We start from the raw sequence: 20,475 nt of genomic DNA on the forward strand, positions 1-20,475 counted from the left end.
TGGCTCTGCTTAACAGGGGCACAGGAAAATAATTTTCTTGGGTGGCGAAAGCCACGGTACCTTTTTGGCTAGGCTTATATAGATCGTAGGGCTAATAGCCTAGTACCTACCTATGAACCTAAGGATTTATGGGAAAATGAATGACTCTAAATTTGCCTGAATAATGCAAAATAAGTGAATGTGATGTAAGATTAAAAAAATACATATGGAGACATGGGAATAAGTAAACTTAAATGTGAAGGGATATTTTAAGATTATTAAGGGGAGGGAGCCGCAATGGTTAGTAAGGGAAAATATATGTGAAAATGTATGTATCTGCAGTTGCAATGCTACTTTAGGAGGACAAATATTTACAGAGGAAATGTAGGGAAATACATATTGTTAGTGAATGCAAATTTGGTTTTTGGTATATTGAATGAATGTATGACTCTACATACGCTTGACAAGATAAATATGTTTTAATGATTATTTAACACTGACATAGGGATTTACATTTAGTTGGATGAGTTTATCAACTATGTTTCAGTGAGGGATGGCACTCAACACCTTTGTGAGGTCTAGATACGCCGTGTGTACATATTTTCCCTCATCCAGTGCTTCTGTGACCTTTTTGAAGATGTTGACCAAATTACGTTGGCAGGATCTGCCCTTGACAAAGCCAGGTTGGTGTGAATGGAGTTGGGATTTTAGAGGCTGCCTATGCTCTTATTTAATAATGCTATGGTGACCCTTTCCAAGGCCTTGCAGATGAGACTTGTCAGACTTGTATGTCTGTCTGAGTCAGTTGACACCACACCTTTGGGCAGAGGAATTACTGTTGTAGTCCTCCACTCATCTGGTCCAAATCCTGATTGGAAGTTGACATTGAAGAACACCTGTAGGGAGATTTGGCAAGTCCTGTTTCATGTTGACCAGTAGGCATTCTAATATGTTACCGGGCCCCATAGAATCAGTGTTCTTGTCTTTGGATAGTCCATGGAGGAGTTGTTCTTGGGAGATTTGAGGAGGGGTGTGGATGCTGGTAAGTGATCTGGTAGTGTGCGGGGAAGTGGTTGATGAAGTTAGAGATTAATTTAACAGCTAGTAGATTGTCTGTGTCCTCCGGATTTGAGTATGTGATATCATTTACTACTAGCGCTGCATGGTTGTGAGCTTTATTTATGAGATTTCTAAAACAGTTATGTTAGTGGGAAGAGGTTAACATAATGGTTAAGTTCATTACCTCTCAGATACAATGTACAATGTTGAATTATGACCCCTGGTTATTGGCTAGGCTTGTAACAGTCTGATGACTGATAGCCTAGTATCTACCTGTGAACCTATGTACACTCTTCCTATACAAAGATGTCCCTAGTTTACCTGTTGGATTTTTACTTAAAGAGATATCAGGAAAATCAATCCTATTTAAGTCCACGGTTTTCTTAAACTGTAGGAAATGAGTTGTAGCGGATATATCATTAAAAAATGATCTAACTGCTCGAGATCTCCTTTACATACTAGAAAAAGTTCATCAATGAATCTGCAGTAAAACACAGTACAATTAAAATAAAGACTTGCTACAGCATTCATGATATGTTCGCTCTCCCAAGTGTGCATCAGAATATTTTGCATAGGTGTTCGCCATGGGCGTACTCATAGCAATGACTTGATGCTGTTTAAAAAGCTTTTCCTGGAAAATAAATATGCTGTTCACTACTCATGGTTCCTTTGGATTCCTGTTTTATCATATTTGTATTTTGTTCTCAGGAGACCAAGGAATTATTGTTAATGCAGTAGGTGTTCTCTTCTACTTTAGACTGAATGTCAGAGAAGGAGCATTGGGTTGTATTGTTGGAACATTTTATCGGCATCAGCTGGTGTTATCTCAGATTTTTTTTTACATTCAAGGACTCTACTGTTTAGTACCCAAAAGTAATTCATTATTTAACATATGTGCTTTAACCAATTCGAAGTCAGAGAGTGCTGAACCTGTCATAGCAGACAATGGGCAAGAACTGAGCCCAAATAGGATGACAACATCTTAGTCAAGAAAGTAAATGTACCTGCTTTATAGATGTAGGCTAATGGTTACAAATGTATTTACCTTTCTCACACCACTCTACCTACCATCTGCTTTCCCCTTATATTAGTTGACCTTAATACTACATTTCATTAAATGATAAAAACCTAACAATTACTTTTTCCCATGACTCTCTTTGGCTTGTAAATATTTGCAGATATTTGTAAAGGTTACTTAAATTCTTTACAAACATGCTGCTGAAACATATGTGTCTTATATGTGCTTTACCTCCTGCTTATGTTTACCTTACTGTAACAAACTGCTATAAATTTGTTACACCTTGTCATTGTTAATGTTAGTCTGCATTGCCTGCATTTTGTGTTCATTGCAAGGTCATCTTATTTTTGTGATTGTCTTATAGCCCCGGTAGTGGGTGAAAAGGGCCTTGTACCAGCCCACTGCCACCCAATTAATAAACAAAAGGTAAATTAGTAAATGCAAGTGATCACAGTATATAACCTACACACACCCACACCCCTACACTCACACTGACATCTATGCACATTCACTCCTATAGGCAGTTTCAACATCAAATCACCTGTTCGTATGTCTTTGAAATATGGAACGAAGCCAGTGCCCTTGAAGAAAGCAGACACAGACTCAGAGATGATACATAAATACTACACCAAAGGTAACTCATCTGGGAACCAAGCCAAAGACTCAGGTACCGTGAAGCAGCAATTCTATTCTCTGTACCACTATGCCACCCTTTAAAAGAATCTGAGAAATATAAATGTTTTACAGATGCAAGAAGTTTAAACAAGTTAGATTTTTCTTTTATAAATGATACTGCTGGAGCTTCCTTTCTGTTGGTATTCATATATTCTTAACTATTGCAAAAATAATATTACTTAACATAGTTTTAAGTTTCCTCTGGGCTTCTTGGAAGTGGTTTAAATTTAACAAAGTGAGTGATATTTTTTGTAGCTACTTTATAATTAGGTACTAGTAATGTTTTGTTGCCTAACCACTCTATCTCTATAACCAGATCATTCAGTTTGGAACAATTGTGTGCATACTTACATTATCTGAATGAAAGGAGAAACGTGTTATTGCATGAAGAAGGCATACAACATGACTTATGCATGTAACATAATCTTGCCATTGTCCGAGTTACCTTGTTGTCAGGTAATGAATGAAAGGTGTCCCAAATTGCAAACATTTTGCATGTGAAGTTTCTGATCCTGAAAGCTTGACACAGGGTGCATTTTTCTACAGAAATTATCTAATACCCTTTGGCATCATTAATGACAATATCAAGCAATTAATGACATCTAGTGAACTGTTTTCCTTAGTTATTGTGAAACAAAAGAAAAGAGTAAAATGTTACACGTACATTTTAATTAAATATAATTACAATTGTTGCAAAGTGTGCATTATTGTAACATACACTTGGTGCAGTATTACAGTGTACAATTGGTAGTTATATAAATTTTCGAACGTGTCAATATATAACTTAGAATCTGTAGTATGTAGTAGATTTCAATGCATATGATTATCGTGACTCCAAGGTGCATTTATATTCTGCAGTTAGCATCACAAGATCAAAAGATTTAAAGCATTCTCTTTGAACAATAGATGATATTTAATGAATATACTATGAGTAATCATGTCTCATTTATTTAATGAGTGATTATTCAAAACTAAAACAACTAAAACCTTGGAGGTTGAAACAACAGTGGTCCAAGAGTACAAAACACAAAAAAAGTACAGTTTTGTACCTACCATAAATGTAGATGTTCGAAGATCCACATTGCTGCAGTCCTTACACTTGGGTAGTCCGCTGCCCTCGGTCGGCCCGAATATCAAAGTATAAGGCTGACGTCGGTCAAGGCGCATTTGACTGACATCAGGACGTCAGGGTACAAATGCGCATGACCGACGTCATATCCTCAGTCTTTTCTTGCCCCAGATGTCAGAAGACCCTAAAAAGAAAGGTCAAAACCAAAAGACAGCAAACAAACAACCAACCATCCTAGCACTAAAAATATGTACAATATATACAATATACACCATATTGACAACCCAACCCACACAACCGCCTCTAACTACAGAGGGGAAGGAGGGAGGGTAAATTGGACTGCAGCAATGTGGATCTTCGAACATCTACATTTATGGTAGGTACAAAACTGTACTATGTTCTTCATCTCACATTGCTGCAGTCCTTACACTTGGGTAGAATCCCAAAGCAGAGGTAAGGGAGGATGGCCAAACTATAAGGAAGCAGGAGCTGCCAAAATGCCCTGCAAAACAGCAGTGGCAAAACCAGCCCTAGATTTAGAATAAAGTGGTAGGTGATAATGCCTAGAGAAAGTATGCACTGAACTCCAAGTAGCTGCCTCCAAAATATCCTTAGTTGCCACCCCCCTCAAAAAAGCTGTCGAAGTGGCAGTAGCCCTAGTTGAATGAGGCCTAATCCCAGCTGGAATCTCCTTGCCATGATGGGAATAACAGAAAGCAATGCAAAACCCAATCCACTTAGAAATAGTTTGTTTTGACACAGGCTTGCCCTGAGAACTCAAAGCAAAGGAAACAAATAACTGCTGAGACTGCCTGAACCCTTTAGTTCTGTCCAAATAATATCGCAACTGCCTGTGTACATCTAAAGTGTGCAAAATCTTTTCCCCTTTATTTTGGGGATTTGCATAAAAAGTAGGCAAATGAATAGTTTGGTTTAAAGCCACACTAGAAACCACTTTAGGCATAAAGGAAGGATTAGAACGTAAAGACACCCTATCCTTATGGAAAATTAAGAAAGGCTCAACCGCCATAAGGGCCTGCAACTCAGAAACCCTTCTTGCAGAGGTAATGGCCAACAAAAAAGCAGTCTTCCATGATAAATATTTCAACTCGGTAGTAGCTGCAGGCTCAAAAGGTTGTAGAGTGAGTTTCTCCAACACAAAATTGAGATCCCAAGCAGGAGTAGGAGCTCTACGTGGGGGTCTTATATTCTTTGCCCCTCTAAGAAATTGCTTGAACAAAGGATGAGAAAACAATGGTGGGTCACAATCATAGTGAGTCGAAATTGCTGCAGCATGAACCTTAATAGAAGAGAAGGACAAACCTTTGTCCAGTAATTCAGTAAGATATTGAAGAGCCGCACTTAAATTAGGCTCAGAAACATCAAAATCCTTTGCTGCACTCCAAAATAAAAATCTCTTCCATTTATCTGCGTACACTTTCCTTGTACTAGGCCTTCTAGCTTCCAAAATAACATTCAAAACTTGCTGTGGAAGTTGAGACCCACTATGGTTCAAAACAGAATATGCCAGGCTGTTAGGTGAAGAGAGTGAAGCTTGACATTGAGCAAATGACTGTCCTCCTGAGACAACAGGTGTGGAATCAAGGCAAAGGCCATGGAGCCTCCCGCACCAGGCTTCTCAGTAATGGGTACCAATGCTGTCGAGGCCAATCTGGAGCTATCAAAATCATCCTTGGCTTGTCCTGTCTGGCCTTTAGTAGTACCTTTGGGAGGAGAGGCAGTGGTGGAAAGGCATACACATGAAGATTGCTCCAATTGAAAGAAAGAGCATCCACTTTCCAAGCTGTGGGATGAAACCTTTTCGTGCAAAACTTTGGCAGCTGGTGGTTTAGTGGAGAAGCGAACAGATCTATGTCTGGAGTTCCCCATGACACTGTCAATTTCTGAAATACATGAGGATCCAATTTCCACTCGTGGGGATCCATGATTCGTCTGCTCAACACATCTGCTAAGGAGTTCTGTGCTCCTGGCAGAAACCTTGCCTGAAGATTTAGCTGTAAACTGAGAGCAGTCTCCCACAAAATCATTGCATGCCTGCATAGAGGATAAGAATGTGTTCCCCCTTGCTTGTTGATGTACCACATGACAGTTGTGTTGTCTGTTAGAATCAACACCTGCCCTGGAAGAAGTAAATCCTTGAAAGCTTTTAATGCAAACTGGACTGCTAACATCTCCTTCAAGTTGATATGTAGATGTTGTAGTCTGGCAGGCCACTTGTCTTGTATCCACTTTCCATTCAGATGAGCTCCCCAAGCTTTGTCTGAGGCATCTGTCGTTAGAATCTGACTCGCCTCTGGCCGGGTCACAGAGAGTCCCTTGTTTAGGTGACATTCCTGAGCCCACCACAACAATTCCTTCTGTATGCAAGGTATTATTTGAATGACAGTGTCCAGATCCTGGCAGTGCTGTGTCCATACATTTTGAGATACCATTGTAACTTCCTCATATGCAGTTTGGCATTGGGAAGCACCAGAATACAAGATGCCATGAACCCCAAGGCTTGAAGGACTGTCCTTGCAGTCAGCCTGGACTGATGAGACAATTGATGAAAGTAAAGGGAAAGATTCTTTTGTTTGTCCGGGGTCAAAAGGCCATCTGGGATGCTGTATTCAGTCTTACACCCAGAAAGCACATGTCCTGAGAGGGTACTAGACTGGACTTTATTTCGCTCACAGAATACCCCAGGCATCTTAGCACTGCTATCACATATTCCAAATGATGAAGAAGCTCGTCCCTTCCTTGAGCCAGAATCAGGCAATCGTCCAAATAAGGATAGATCTGTATTCCTTTTAGCCTGAGGAAAGCTATCACTGGAGCCAGAACTTTCGTGAACACTCTGGGCGCAGTAGATAAGCCAAAGGGCAATGCAGAGAACTGATAATGAGAAGTCCCAGCCCAAAACGCAGATACTTCCTGCAACTCCGTCTGATAGGAACATGAAGGTAAGCCTCCTTGAGATCCAAAGTTACCATCCAATGGTCTTTGCCCAGCAGAGGTAAAAGCTGTTGTAACGTCAACATTTTGAACTTGGGAATGTCCAGATAAGTGTTGAGGGTAGATAAATCCAAAATTGGTCTCCACGTGTTCCCTTTCTTTGGCACTAGGAACAGGCGAGAATAAAATCCTAGGCCCACTTCTGGCATAGGGACCGGCTGTATGGCCCCTATTTGAAGTAACAGAGAAATTTGTTTGTGAGCCTCTATTCTTTGCTGAGGAGGAACGTCTGGCATGCCTTTGAAAGGAGGCAAGGTATGGAAATAAAACCTGTAACCGTGGTGTATGATATCCAATACCCATCTGTCTTGGGTAATTAAACTCCAATTTTCCTTGAAAAGTGCCAACCTTCCTCCCAAAGGTGCTGCCAGACGAGAAGGCTCTGGCAGCTGAAAAGGTAGGTCATTGGGCCTGTTTACGAAAGGACTGACCCCTGCCCTCCCCCGAAGACTGTGCAGGTGAACTCCCTGTTCTAGGCCTGAAAGAGCCCTGAGCTCTGCCCCTACCACGTCTAGACCTACCCCTAGACTGGGAATCATAAGAAGGATACGTCCACCCCTTGGTAGGCCAATTTCTACTAAACTTCGGAGGCTGAACCTGCAAAAAATCTTTAACAGTCTGCATAGACTTAGCCTTGTCTTCCATTTTCTTTAAGACTGCCTCAACAGGAGAACCAAACAACACATCAGATTGTAAAGGAGCATCTAAAATCCTTGTCTTAACATGGTCAGATAAATTCTGATCCCTCAGCCAAGTGTGCCTGCGAAGAACTGACCCAGTAGCAGCCACCCTAGACGAGGCCTGTACAGCATCAAAACCACATTGCAAAGAATGCTTACCCACCTGTTCAGAAACATGTACTAAATCTTGTAACTCTTTACAATCAATACCTTCCGCCAGAGCATCAACCTTAGACTTCAATTGTGAAAGGAGATAGTTTTGGTATTTCAACATGTGAAACTGGCAATTCAAAGCCCTCATAGCTAGAGTGGAAGAAGTATAAACTTTCTTTCCCCATCTATCCAAAGCCCTGGCCTCTTTATCTGTAGGAACCGGATTCTTAACAACAGAAGCCTTAACACCTTTAGGCCCCTGACTAACAGTTTCTGGGTCTGCCCTAGGACTCTTAAAAGATACTTATGAGCTTCAGGCACCCTGTAATACCTATCCGGTTTAACAGGAGCAGGAGGCAAAGAATCAGGATTAAGAGAAGCCTCTGTAAAAACATCTTCCACCACATCCAAAACAGGAGGTATAGCCAAAGGCCTATGCTGGGGTAAAACAAAATTCCCTAAGCCTTTTCCTGGAATCAGAGAAGTCCTGACCTTCCCACTTAAAATGCTCCCTCATGGAATGAAGAGTCTCTGAAAAAGAAAAATCCTCAGGAGGAGAAGCAGAAGGAGTAGAATCATCCACATCAGAATCAGAATAAGGAGAATACTCCTGCAAGTCTTCAGCCGAAGACTCTGAAACATCCGAAGCCTGCTCAAAACTCCCTAGCTCAGGTTCCACCCTAGGTCTCTTATCAGGAGGGGGCAAAGAACCCCTAATCAAAGTAATCAAATCTTCTGCCATTTTAAGCATATGCTTCTTGGGCACAGTTCCTGAAGAACTAGGGGTGACACCAACTGAAGCTAAACCTGGCCTGCCTCTGGGAGAAGCCTTGGAAACAGAAGGAGAGGGCCTAACCACCCTAGGAAGGGAGGGGAGTAGAGTAACCTGAGAAGCCCCTTCAGCCTGACCTGCCTCCTGAGAGGCCACATCCTGCAATAACAAAGTCTCTCCCTGGGATCCCAAAGAAACCTCCGGTGGAACCACCGGCTCCACCGACACCTCTAAAGAACCGGCGTCCGGTACGGACGGTTCTTCTAGCCTAGGCTTAGCTGCTTTGTCCTTGCGCTTCTTCGAAGAAGCGGGCGTCGGAGCATCCGACGGCATTTTATAATTGCACCGCTTCAAGACTAACCTGGCACAATCTAACCTTCTCTTTATAGTGCGCTTATTGAATCTAGCACAAGAGCGACACCCAACAACGTCGTGCTCAGGCCCTAAACAAAGAATACACAAAGTATGATAATCTCTATGGCGTATCTGTTCCCCCCAAGAAATACAGTTATTCACTTTTTCTGACATCCGGTAAACCACTGAGGCAAGAAAAACTAAAATATTCCCAACGGGTACTTAGCCAACTTTGACTCGGTCTGAAACTCCGAAATCGAAAAATTTCAGAACGCCAACCGGCACTTGCAATGCTGCTTCTGCATCGGACCATGCGGCAAAAAAGACTGAAGATATGACGTCGGTCATGCGCATTTGTACCCTGACGTCCTGATGTCAGTCAAATGCGCCTTGACCGACGTCAGCCTTATACTTTGATATTCGGGCCGACCGAGGGCAGCGGACTACCCAAGTGTAAGGACTGCAGCAATGTGAGATGAAGAACATCATATTTTGCAGGGAATAAGCAAATAAGCCCCTCGTCACCCCCCCCCGACCTGGAGACAAGTACCCACTACCCTAAACTAGATATATTTTCCAACTCCAAGATTGTACAAATTTGGACAAGAGGGAGAAAGCAGTGAAGAAAACAAAAAACTTACATTCTTCCTCTTCTGTGCCATGACCGAATGGTAACAATCTTTCAGATTTGACAAGCATCAGTTAACTGACCAACAACAAACATTAGTGCTCTAATTTTTAATATTCTCAAAGATGTTAGAATTCCTTAACTTAGACCTTAATATTGGGAAGGCACACTTACCAGTGACCAGGGTGAAGGCAAGATAATCATACAGCAACACATTTTTTCTTGCTTCCTTTTCCCATAAGGCGACATATTATCCCGGTATTTGGGGTTCTTATATGCTGCCTGAAGTTTTCATTCAAAAATTCTTCATTAAAGCTTCACTTGCTGTACATCTCTTTGGAGTTAACTCACTGGTGACACAGTGATATACCAAACTATAGATGGATGGTAGCTGTGTCGTTATCGGTCTGTTTGGAAATCCTGTTGTCTAAAGCCAAATCTAATGCTTAGATGTTTGGAACGTTGTACCTGCTGCCAGCGACGCCCTTCCAAATCATACTTTACACTATCCTTTATGTCAAATGGATTTAAAGTAAATGAGTCAGTTTTTCATCAAATGTGATTGTCTGATGTACATTTTATTTTTGTCAAGATAAGATTTACTAGCCTCATGTGACTCTTTCCAATAACAACTTCAGGCTAATTGGAGGACTTGCTCAGAATGTTATAGTGTACAAGGAGATGATGAGAGTAATATGCAATGGGGAACTTAGGGAATTAAACCCATCTCATCTAAATATAGTCCGATAGCAGCAAAAAGCAGGTTCCTCTTTTTCAGAATCAGATGCAGCAAGCCAACATTTCCGTAAATCTTTCCACTTTTGTGGTACCTATTTTATTTTGTCATTTTCTTTCCTTTCTGTTTGATTCTAAGCTAGTAATATTTCTCTGTCTTGTTCTTTGGTTTTTGAGATACAGAAGTACTTACCAGTGTGACAGGGTCTCACCCTTCACAGTTTAAATCATATAGGTTCATAGGTTGGTACTAGGCTATCAACCCTAGGGCCTATACAAACCTAGCCATAACAATTCCCTGGATATTTATTCCCACAATATTTACTTCCCTGGACCCCTGTCTAGCAGGACGACTGATATGATCCCTGGGGTGAATTTCCTATCTCCCATCCAATCGTCAAGGTTCCTTTTGAAATGAGCATAGTAGGATAGAGATGTGTGTGTGTGTGTGCGTGTATGTGTGTGTCTGCGTGTCTGTGCTTATACCTCAAACAGTCTTTGAGCAGAGAATTTTAAGCATTTAGGAAAAAATCATACATTTATGAATTTTACTCTGATCTGATTCTAACAGTACTTCTGATATTCCTGCTGCTGCCCATGTTACTTAATTTTTATTCATTCATTCATTTATTCACTCATTTCTCAGTAGTTTGTTTTTCAGTGTTCAGGGGACCCTACTGACTTAAGGGGTAAAACAGTGAACCAAACCTGCAAAGCATGCCAGATCATCCTAATATGTACACATGTAACACACTCACCTTATATACACACTAACATTACACATGCATCTACATGCAGTTTGAAGGCTTAGCAGTAATTTAATTTTATTTTACATATTTGCTAACTGGGAAAAAGAACTATTCCTTCTTGGACCTCTTTCAGAGCCCATACTACAATAACAGTGGTGAATGTAGCATAACAATGTATGATTTAGTATAAACAATCCAACATCATGTTTCTGGAATTTTGGAGAAAACTAGAGTACTCAAAGAAAACCCACATTGACATGAGAAGAACATGTAAAACTCCACATATATGTGGAGAGAACTTGCAAAATTAAACACAAACAATAGCTAAAGGTCAGTACTGAAGTCAGCACCTTGGAGTTGTAAGGCAGAGATCTTACACTAAGCCACTGTATTGTCTTTACATTTTAGGAGGTGGGATGAAACCACAGTACCTAGAGAAAAGCAATACAGACACTGGAAGAAGTCACAAAACTCTACACAGTGATCATTACACAGAAAGTAATCACAGGTCAGGATTAAATACTCCGTACTTTAGATATCTGAAGGGGTCTATATCACCAAATCAAAAGTACTGAAAAGCGAATGGCTTTAACATCGAAAAATGCCTTCATCGAAGTTGCTCATGTGGGGGGCTGCGCCCACCACACCCTCCACTAATTATATATACCAACTCCAAGATTGCTCTACAGTGAGGAAAGGGCAAATTTTCCCATCTTCACTTTACCGCAATCTCACAATAAACACCTCGATGAACGTCATTTTCGATGTTAAAGCCGTTAGCTTTCCAGTCTTTTCAATTTGATGATATAGAACCATCTGAAGCAGACATCTTGCCTGCTTAAGATTCAGTCCAGCTATTGATCCATGTCAGAGGTGCAAGAAGCTGCTGAAGGCTAGAAGGGTGGAGGGCAACAGGAGCACTTAGTGCAAGAAAAGGCAAATATTTATTTATTTATATATTGGTATCTTCTGCCATAATAGAAACAGACAGCAGAATCTGAAATATGTGTATACCTATCAAAGCATGTAGAATATGTGTACTTTGCTATAACATAAAAATAAAAAATATATTATTTTTCCATAGAAAATAATATTATTGTTGTTTCTTATTTCATAAAAATAAGATGACAGAGATACATACTTATTCTTAGTTTGGAAAAATACAAAATGTATGTTTTCATGAAACATATAGCAAAACCACAGCAAATGAATATCTACATGCAACTACTGGTGGTATTGTAGCAATAAAGGTGCATTGCTCATAACCACACAAAGTATTACAGCAAGGTCTTCAGAATGCTATATCATGACCTTCACTACAAAATACATTTAGATGGTGGTTCCAGCTGTAAAGGCACTTATACAATTTGTCTTCTTATAATTAAGTGTATTGCAAATGATTCTAAACTGGGAGGAATACAAGTCCAGTGACAAAAAGAGACATATTGACACCTTAGTAAACAAGTATTTTAGACCACTGTTCTACTTAGAGTACAGAGCAAAAGTTCACTTCAACACCTTCGATGAAAACAGAGTATAACACAAAATGTTAAACTGCACCACTAAAGGCTCATGAACTAAAGCAACTGGAACCTGTCTTTGAAAAGGGGTCTATATTACCAGAGCAAAACTCCTTTTGAGCGAATACCAAAACACTGACATGAATTGCACGAACCGCGAGAATACGAATGCACTAAACCGCAGAATTTTAAATCTCGAACTGTCATAGTTGGCCAACCCCACCACCCGCTACATACTACCTACCCAAACAAAATAAATAAACCACATACATACACTAACCAAACCCTACTTCTAACCCTAAAGTAAAGCACCAAAACCCTACTTCTAACCCCACACTAAACACCACATACACAACTATCTATGCACTATCCTTAACCCCTCCCTAACCCTAAGGTCCGTAACTACCGCACACTTCCTCTACGAAAATATAAACAAACAAAATAAATAATCCACATACATACATTTACCAAAACCCTACTCCTAACCGTACACTAAATCTTACATACATTAACTATCTATGCACTTACCTTAACCTGCATCCTAACCCTAAGGTCCGTAACCATCACACACTTACCTTATGGAGTTATACCACAGACGGGCCAACCATGATAATTCAACATTTCCAAATTTGCAGTTTTGGACATTTGCTGTAATGCCAGTTCGCGCAATATATGTCGACGTTTACGGATTCGCTTAAATGGACTTTCGCTCTCGTAATAGGGAACCTTTGAAAAATTATATTTCTGTTTTCCTTTAAGGTTTCATTATGGAACTTTCAGCTAACAACAGCATTGCTTACTTATGAAATACACCTAAAGCGTCATTTCTCACCTCTGAGCCTCTTAGTGCAGTACACCTCTATAATTCACCCCATTTCAGTAGATGCTTGAAAACATGAGGTAGCCACAGCATACTACAACTAAAACACATATATTTTTCTGATGAAATATGGAAGGGTTTTACTTTAACTGTATTTACAACTCAGTAAAGAAGTTTCTTAGGGCATTGCTCTACTTAACATACTGAGCCGAAGTTCACTCCACACCCAAAATGAAAGCCAAGTACATTGCAAAACGTCAGACTGGCAGTGAAGGCTTATGAACTCAAACCAAACACTCTGTCTCTGTCTGTCTTTGAAATTATTACAAAACTTTCAGGTAATAACAGCATGTAAATAAAAAACACATTCAGGACTACAATTCTAAAGCTTCCAGAGCAACATGTGGCTGAATTTAATTGTAGATCTTAGCTTCTAGAAAATTGTAGCTAAAGCATCTGAAAACGAAAACAAATATATTTTTTACTGTAAATTATATTGTATTTTCACTTATGAGGTCCTGTGAATTTATTGCACATATATTGTAGACGTTACTTTACTCAGCCTTTTGCAGCGGTCATATAGCAGAGGCAGGTGGAAACAAAACATAGTTCCAGACTGTGACAACAAAAGCCCTCTGAAACTCTGACTTTACTAGCTGTATATAAGAAGCCCAATGTCAAATCCCTGAAGACAGCTCACAATAAGAGTACTTTGGTTCAAACATACATATGCTGTCCCAATGGATTGTGCCACTATTGAGATGGTACACAACCTCTGGCCAGTCCCATCAATATAATGTTCATATAGCTCTTTGACAGCTCCTACCTACATCAGATTATATCAGTAATCAGTCAGAAGTGATCCTGAAACTGCTGTTTGCTTTCATATGTCACATGCCCCCAACCATTTGGAACTGAAGCATTGTGTCGCACTGTGACATCACAACCCTTCTGATGCACTGACATTGCTAACTGTGTATAAGAAACCAAATACCAGTTTCTTAAAGACAGTTCCCAATAAGGAACTGTTGTATAAAACATCAACATACTGCTCATAGAGGATTCTGTCCCTTCTCAAGGGGGTACATTACCTTTGATTGTGAAGAAATCACAAAAATGCAATGGTCACAAAAGATACTGTAACCCTCCCTCAACAAATTCTATCTATAATCCATCAGAAGTCATCCTATTACTGCTATTTGATTTTTCCAAAAGTCAAATAGTACCCAAGTAAACAACAAACATAGTGGCAGATTGTGGCAACAAAAGCTTTTTGAAAACCTAGATTTACCAGCTGTATGTAAGAGGTAATATTTCAGTTCCATAAAGATATTTCATGTAAAAGTCAAGGACTTCTTATAAGGTATGTGTTACAAAACACAAACTGTTCCATATGATTGCCCAACTTCTCAGAGGGCATACTGCATTTGACTGTGGAGAAATCACATAAAAAATAATGACCACATGACACTTTCATAGTTCTAATCTCCCCACAATAAACCATATTAATAATCAATCAGAAGTGACCCTGTAACTGTTGTCTGCCTTCATAAATCACATGCCTCCAGGCTTTTGTGCAGAGCACCCATGTGGAAACAAAGCATATTGCCAGACTGTGACAACAAAAGTCCTCTGAAATGCTGGATTTGCTAGCTGTGTTTAAGCTGCCATATTTCAGTTCCCTGAAGATGTCTATTGACACTGTTGCTGGCAATCAGCAATAAGTGTCTGTGCCCAATCACAGCAGCCACTCCTAGAGCTTCAACCACACCACTGCCTGTGTTCAGCGTCATGTCTCTATGTTACATCATGGCATCTAGTCCCACAGACCCATGTACACAAACAGGAATAAGAAGCACTAATATGTCTGTGTAACACAGAATGGTGGTCCACAAAGCAGCATTCATGCTCTGCACTCAAACAGTCTAGGCCGGAACATACGTTATACCCCAACACTCAACCAATGGCTACAGTAACAACATTAATACAGTTAAACCCATTACAGTTAGCACCTCTGAATACACTGACATCAAAATAATAAACCTGTTAAAACTGCATGAGGAGCTCTCAAAATCAAAATGCAACCCCCCTTTCCCATGGAGCCTCATCTGTCACTTATGTCAATGACTTTTACCCAATTTTAAGAAGCAGCATGAATCACGCTTTCACAATCAGCAAGAAATATGCCAGGGAGCTATTTAAAAAAGAAATATACTGTGTAATAAAATGAAATAAATAAAACTAATTAAGGCTTATAATAAATCAAACTAATGTACATTAAGGACTCTGTAAAAAGTTAAACAAAAATCTGAAAGTTACCACAAGGAAAATCATAGTGAAACACAAATTAAAAGAATCTGTGAAGATTTTAAGAAATCTTTCTTTAACTATTAGAACTGCTCAACTTAAGCTTGGTCACAGTTTATGTTCCTGAATCACTGAAAATGACTGTCATCATGCCCCACCAGAAAGGGGGCCCACCTCAGACCCCAGGTACTACAGACCCATCAGTCTAATAAGTGCAGCTTGTAAAGCCATGCAGTGTATTGAGTTATATCTAAGCTCCAAAATTAAAAAAAAATAATGTTCTAGACCCACAACAATGTTGTTTGGTCAAAAGGTGATTATGGCTAGTTGACTTAAAGACCTTCAAGAAAGTCACTGAAGCTCTAGATAGCAGCAATGCAGTTCATACACTGTATCTGGATCTAGCCAAGCCCTTTGACACTATTACCCCTGCTGGTATTCCAGGTAAGCTTAGATTTCTAAACACGGGTCCCCTTCAGTAGATTGAACGTTTACAAGTTCAAACCACATATGGCCGAGACCATATGCTCAAACTTGTAAAAGTTCGATCGGACTGAATGGAGATCTCCATACAGTGTGGAAAGGGAAGATTTCCCATTTCTGCAATGTAGTGCGATCTCGGAGTTGCTATATTTAAGTAAGGGGGTGTGGGGGGGTGCAAGGGGGCATATCCCCCCTGCTATAGACGTTTAGTTTTGTTGTTTTATTTGTTTTTACTTCAGTGTTCGAACTTTTACGAGTTTGAACATATGGTCTCGGCCATATGTGGTTCGAACTTGTAAAAGTTCGATCTACTGAAGTAGATCCCTAAACACAGACCCCAAAGTTTTAAAACAGACAGTAAACTGTCTGATAGAGATAACCAATGTTGTTAAGGTAGCAGGTGGCACATCAGAAAGAAAGAAGGTAATTATAGGCATTTTCCAGGGGTCACTACTGAGATTCCTTCTGTTCAGTTTCTAATTGATGGATCTCCAAGCCATTAACCAGGACATATCACTAACTTTTGTTTGTGTCTTTTGGCTTTTCCTGGTTAGGGGTTGCCACAGCGGAACTCCGGTCCACTAATGACTGGCAGTAGATTTTTACGTGCTGGATTGCCGGGCCTAACGCACAACCTTCAACGAAGGAACGCCCATTTACGCATATCGCCACACTGAAGACGCTCTAACTGAGAATCGAACGGGCAACTTCTAACTGTGACGCGACAACACTACCGCAGCACCACCACCGCAGTAGGACATATCACCAACTAAATTTACAAATCAATGGTGTATTAGGAAATCTAAGGAGTCTGGCATTATCACCTTTGGTATACAAAACATTACAACAGCTTATGTTTTAGCTGGTACCCCATTCCAGATCTAAATGGTCATCAGAGATCTTAACACTTTGTAGACAACTCCCTGTATTTTGACTACCATGCAGCAGCAGTAGACAGGACATACTTCTGCCTAGCCCTGTTTAAAAGACAAGGTATCTCATCTGAGTTAAAAGAAGTTATATATAATCTACCCTGATCAAACCATTTGTACAACATAATGCCCCTATTTGTATGCAGCTAAAAAAACACATAGCACAGCTACAAACACCCCAGAGGATTCTAACTAAAAGATCACCAGGCTAGAGACCGTCATTTACCAATATACGCTTAAAATTTTATCCCTGTATTCTGTCTCATATAGACTCCTGTGCTGTGATTTATGTCTGCTATTCCATGTTATTAGTGATTCAACCCTCCATGATCTCCTGCACCTCTGCAACATAAATGTCTGTACAAACATGAAAATTACAGGCTTGAATCTCCATCAATAAACAAATAACACATGTTGGAGGGAAAATGTTATTACACAATGCTTTCCCCACCTCTGAAATATGTTACATAAAACAGAGTTATACTTTGTCTTTGTTGACTGGGAAAGTTTGACTGAACAGAACCCCTTTTCAGCTTGCTTTAAGACAAACTATAATGATTAGATGGACGCCCATAAGTTTATCTACATCCTGACTTTTGTCACTCCTAGAGATAGGAGGTGCCCTATGAAGGTGGGTGAAAAAATATATTGAGCTCTGCTTACTGCTTGCTGCTTGCTCTTGCTGTGGGATTTGAAGTCTTCTTAAGACACTCAGTCTTGCTGGCTGGAATCAAAGTCTGGTTATAATTGCATTCACAGTCTGTCGCATACAGAAACTTGCAGAATATACAGTGATGAGAGAATATACTTTGCAGCACCTGTCTTTAAGAGCAGTAACCAATAACTTTTATAATAAACCAAACTGGAAAAATGTTGCAGTTTAAAGTACTGTTCCACTTTACTTCTCATATAGTACAGATGATGTGAGAGATATAACATTTACCTCAGGACACCAAATGTGTCCCTACCATACCCCTAACATAACTAGATTTAATACAGACTTTTTATACATATTTTAGTTAAACTCACACCCTCTAGGTTTTGGAAAGATACTGGCTTGATGACACAAATGCTGACACATCTGTTCTTGTGCAAATGCTGATAAGTAAACTGTCTTCAAGGAAACGCCTTGTGGATTAGAAAAGCACATTTTTAAACTTTCTTAGAAAAGCATGTCCTGTTGTCCAGTGAAAGCAGATTACATTCTTGTCATGTCTGTAAGAAGTTCAGCTTTCTTGATGCGTGTGTGTATTTTTTTAAGCCACAGTCATTTAGTATGGTTGCTGATCACATATTACTAAACTCTGTTTCTGCATTTAAGCAAGCTTTTTCTTTCAGCATATTTAATATCTAACAGTGGGCATTGACATGGGACAACTCTGTCTTATATACTTTATTTACAGTGAACAGCAGTTTCATTTTTTTTCTGATCATAATAACAGGGCATGGGTTGCCAACCCATGTCCTATAACTATGTAATATAAACTCCTGCTGTTGGTTGCTGTTAGCAACCGATCATAGTGCTGAGCTGACAATCTGTAGTCATCTATTACTATGATAGAGACTGCTGAGAACTGTGCGGCTGAAACACATCCAACTGGTTGCCCTTAGCAATCACTAGCAGTGCTTTCCTGGCAATTGCTAGTGTAGTCATTTGACTAGGGGCTTACAGAAATTGTATTGTTGTTTTTTATGTACATTTTTTTTAATTGTGACAAGGTACAACTGCAAGCAGTGGTAATAGGAAATGCTACCCAAAGCAGACTCTACATGTTTTTTTTTTTCTTAATTTCAGCACATTTGACATGGGAGGGGTCTCTCTGCATACTACTTAACTTCTTTCCTCAAGGCTTCACAATCAGCAAGAATTTGTAACTATTAATCTAATTCACTTAAAAAGTTAGTAGAACAACAAGCTTTGCATCAGTAGACATTTTTCTGAACAATAAAAAGTGTGAAACACTTAATGTCTAATGTTATTGGTCCGGCTGTAATCCTCAGTGATTAACCAGAAACTCAGGGACAGAATAAAAGTCAGAGATGATATACTGAACCAGGTACAGCTGAGAAGCATTGTTCCCTGTATACCTCTAAACTTCATTGATTAAGAATTCTGGATATAGAAGAATAATGGAGGGGCAAAATCATGGCACATTTTAAATATCAGTCTAATTCATTTAAAAATGTAAATAAAACATCAGGATTGGCATTAATAGGAAGTATGAAACGCTAACATTTATCATTATGGGCTTGCCTGAAAGTCTTACAGTTTACAGAAAATAACAAAAAACTGAGGGACTGAGAAGTCTGGGAAATTCTGCAAAACTGGGGGTGAAAGGACAAGGGTACATACAGACAGGCACAAACAAACAAAATACACCAATAAACATTCAGTCATACACACACACGTGTACACATTAGCACCCATGTACATTTGTACTCACACACTCACAACACCGAAGTCATTATTTCCTTATCAGGATTTACTGCTTTTAAACAAACAAAAAAAAGTAGTCTGCTTACTCCTCTTGACATTTGTGGCATCAACATGCACTTTTTAAGAAAAAGAAGCGTGCAACTCTTAACAGCTGGTACTACTGACTAACTAATCCTCAGTAACTTACCAGACAATTAAAAATTTGTGAGGGACAGGGGAAAAATGTGAGGCAAAATCAAGGATATCCTGCAAACTCCGATGAGAGGTATGACTTTTCCATGAAGAACTTTTTTTTTCCTTTGTAACCAGTCGTTGTGCCAGCATTGCATCTGCAATTACCCAGCCAGCCAATAAAATGCTGATGCAAATTGGACCAGTGCTGCAATTTTTTTTTCTTGTTACAGATCTCCAAATGCTTATTTAAGTACTGTAAAAAGTAAATCAAGCTTGTTTCTTTATTCTTTGCTATTTTAGTTGAATAAGTTTTTTTTTAGCTGATGAGTCAGCTGCAGGAACAGTCAGTGTGTCTTTGGAAAATGATGAGGGGAACTTGCCACCACCATTATCCTATGGTTTTGATACCCTTGTTCCACATCAGGGAAAACCTTTGATGCTAAGATGTATGATTTTACTGTAAAAGTACATTTCTGAAAAGAACCCACCTTGTTAGGTCATTCCTTTGTATGTGAGTGTTTCCTCCATTCAGTTTATGCTTTCTAACAGACTGTTAGAATTCCCCGCAGTTCAGTATATTGAGCATTAACAGCATAGGTGCAAATGTTCATTATTCTTTCTTGAATTGCAGTCTGGCATCCTCAGCTGTCTGCTAATGACATTTATTTTGTAACAATGCAGCTTTATTATGCATATTGTCTTATCGAAAATCAAACAAATATATATGTATTTTTAAACCATAACCATGTTAAAAATATTTATGATGTTTTCTTTATTTTTATATTCTTCATTGTAGATATTATGTAATGTCTAGCCTGGTAACAAACTAATCTCCTTAGTTTGGTAAGAAAACTTGGACCCGCTTACTGTCCGTGACCAACAAATTTATTCTTGTACATTCTTTATGAAGGGTAAG

General features: G+C 39.5%; 1 protein-coding gene across 12 annotated transcripts in view; it reads left to right on the forward strand.

Annotated features, from left to right (window-relative positions):
- Positions 1-20,475, forward strand: part of P2RY6 (pyrimidinergic receptor P2Y6) — a 576,187-nt gene that overhangs the window by 348,395 nt on the left and 207,317 nt on the right. For 7 of the 12 annotated variants that reach the window (XM_044071285.1, XM_044071280.1, XM_044071276.1 and 4 more), the window contains 2 exons: positions 2,577-2,723; positions 20,356-20,470. The exons of 1 other annotated variant lie outside the window; for it this stretch is intronic. Coding sequence is in view for 1 of the 11 variants with exons in the window: in XM_044071288.1 (XP_043927223.1) it covers positions 2,577-2,723; positions 20,356-20,366 (158 nt within the window). In the remaining 10 variants the exon portion in view is untranslated. The remainder of the gene's footprint in view (positions 1-2,576; positions 2,724-20,355; positions 20,471-20,475) is intronic. 4 more of the 12 variants (XM_044071283.1, XM_044071282.1, XM_044071284.1 and 1 more) reach the window with 2 other exon arrangements.

This window comes from Protopterus annectens, chromosome 5.part0 (genome assembly GCF_019279795.1).
Source record: "Protopterus annectens isolate FY-2018-M chromosome 5.part0, PAN1.0, whole genome shotgun sequence".
In the NCBI taxonomy this organism is placed as follows: Eukaryota; Metazoa; Chordata; order Ceratodontiformes; family Protopteridae; genus Protopterus; species Protopterus annectens.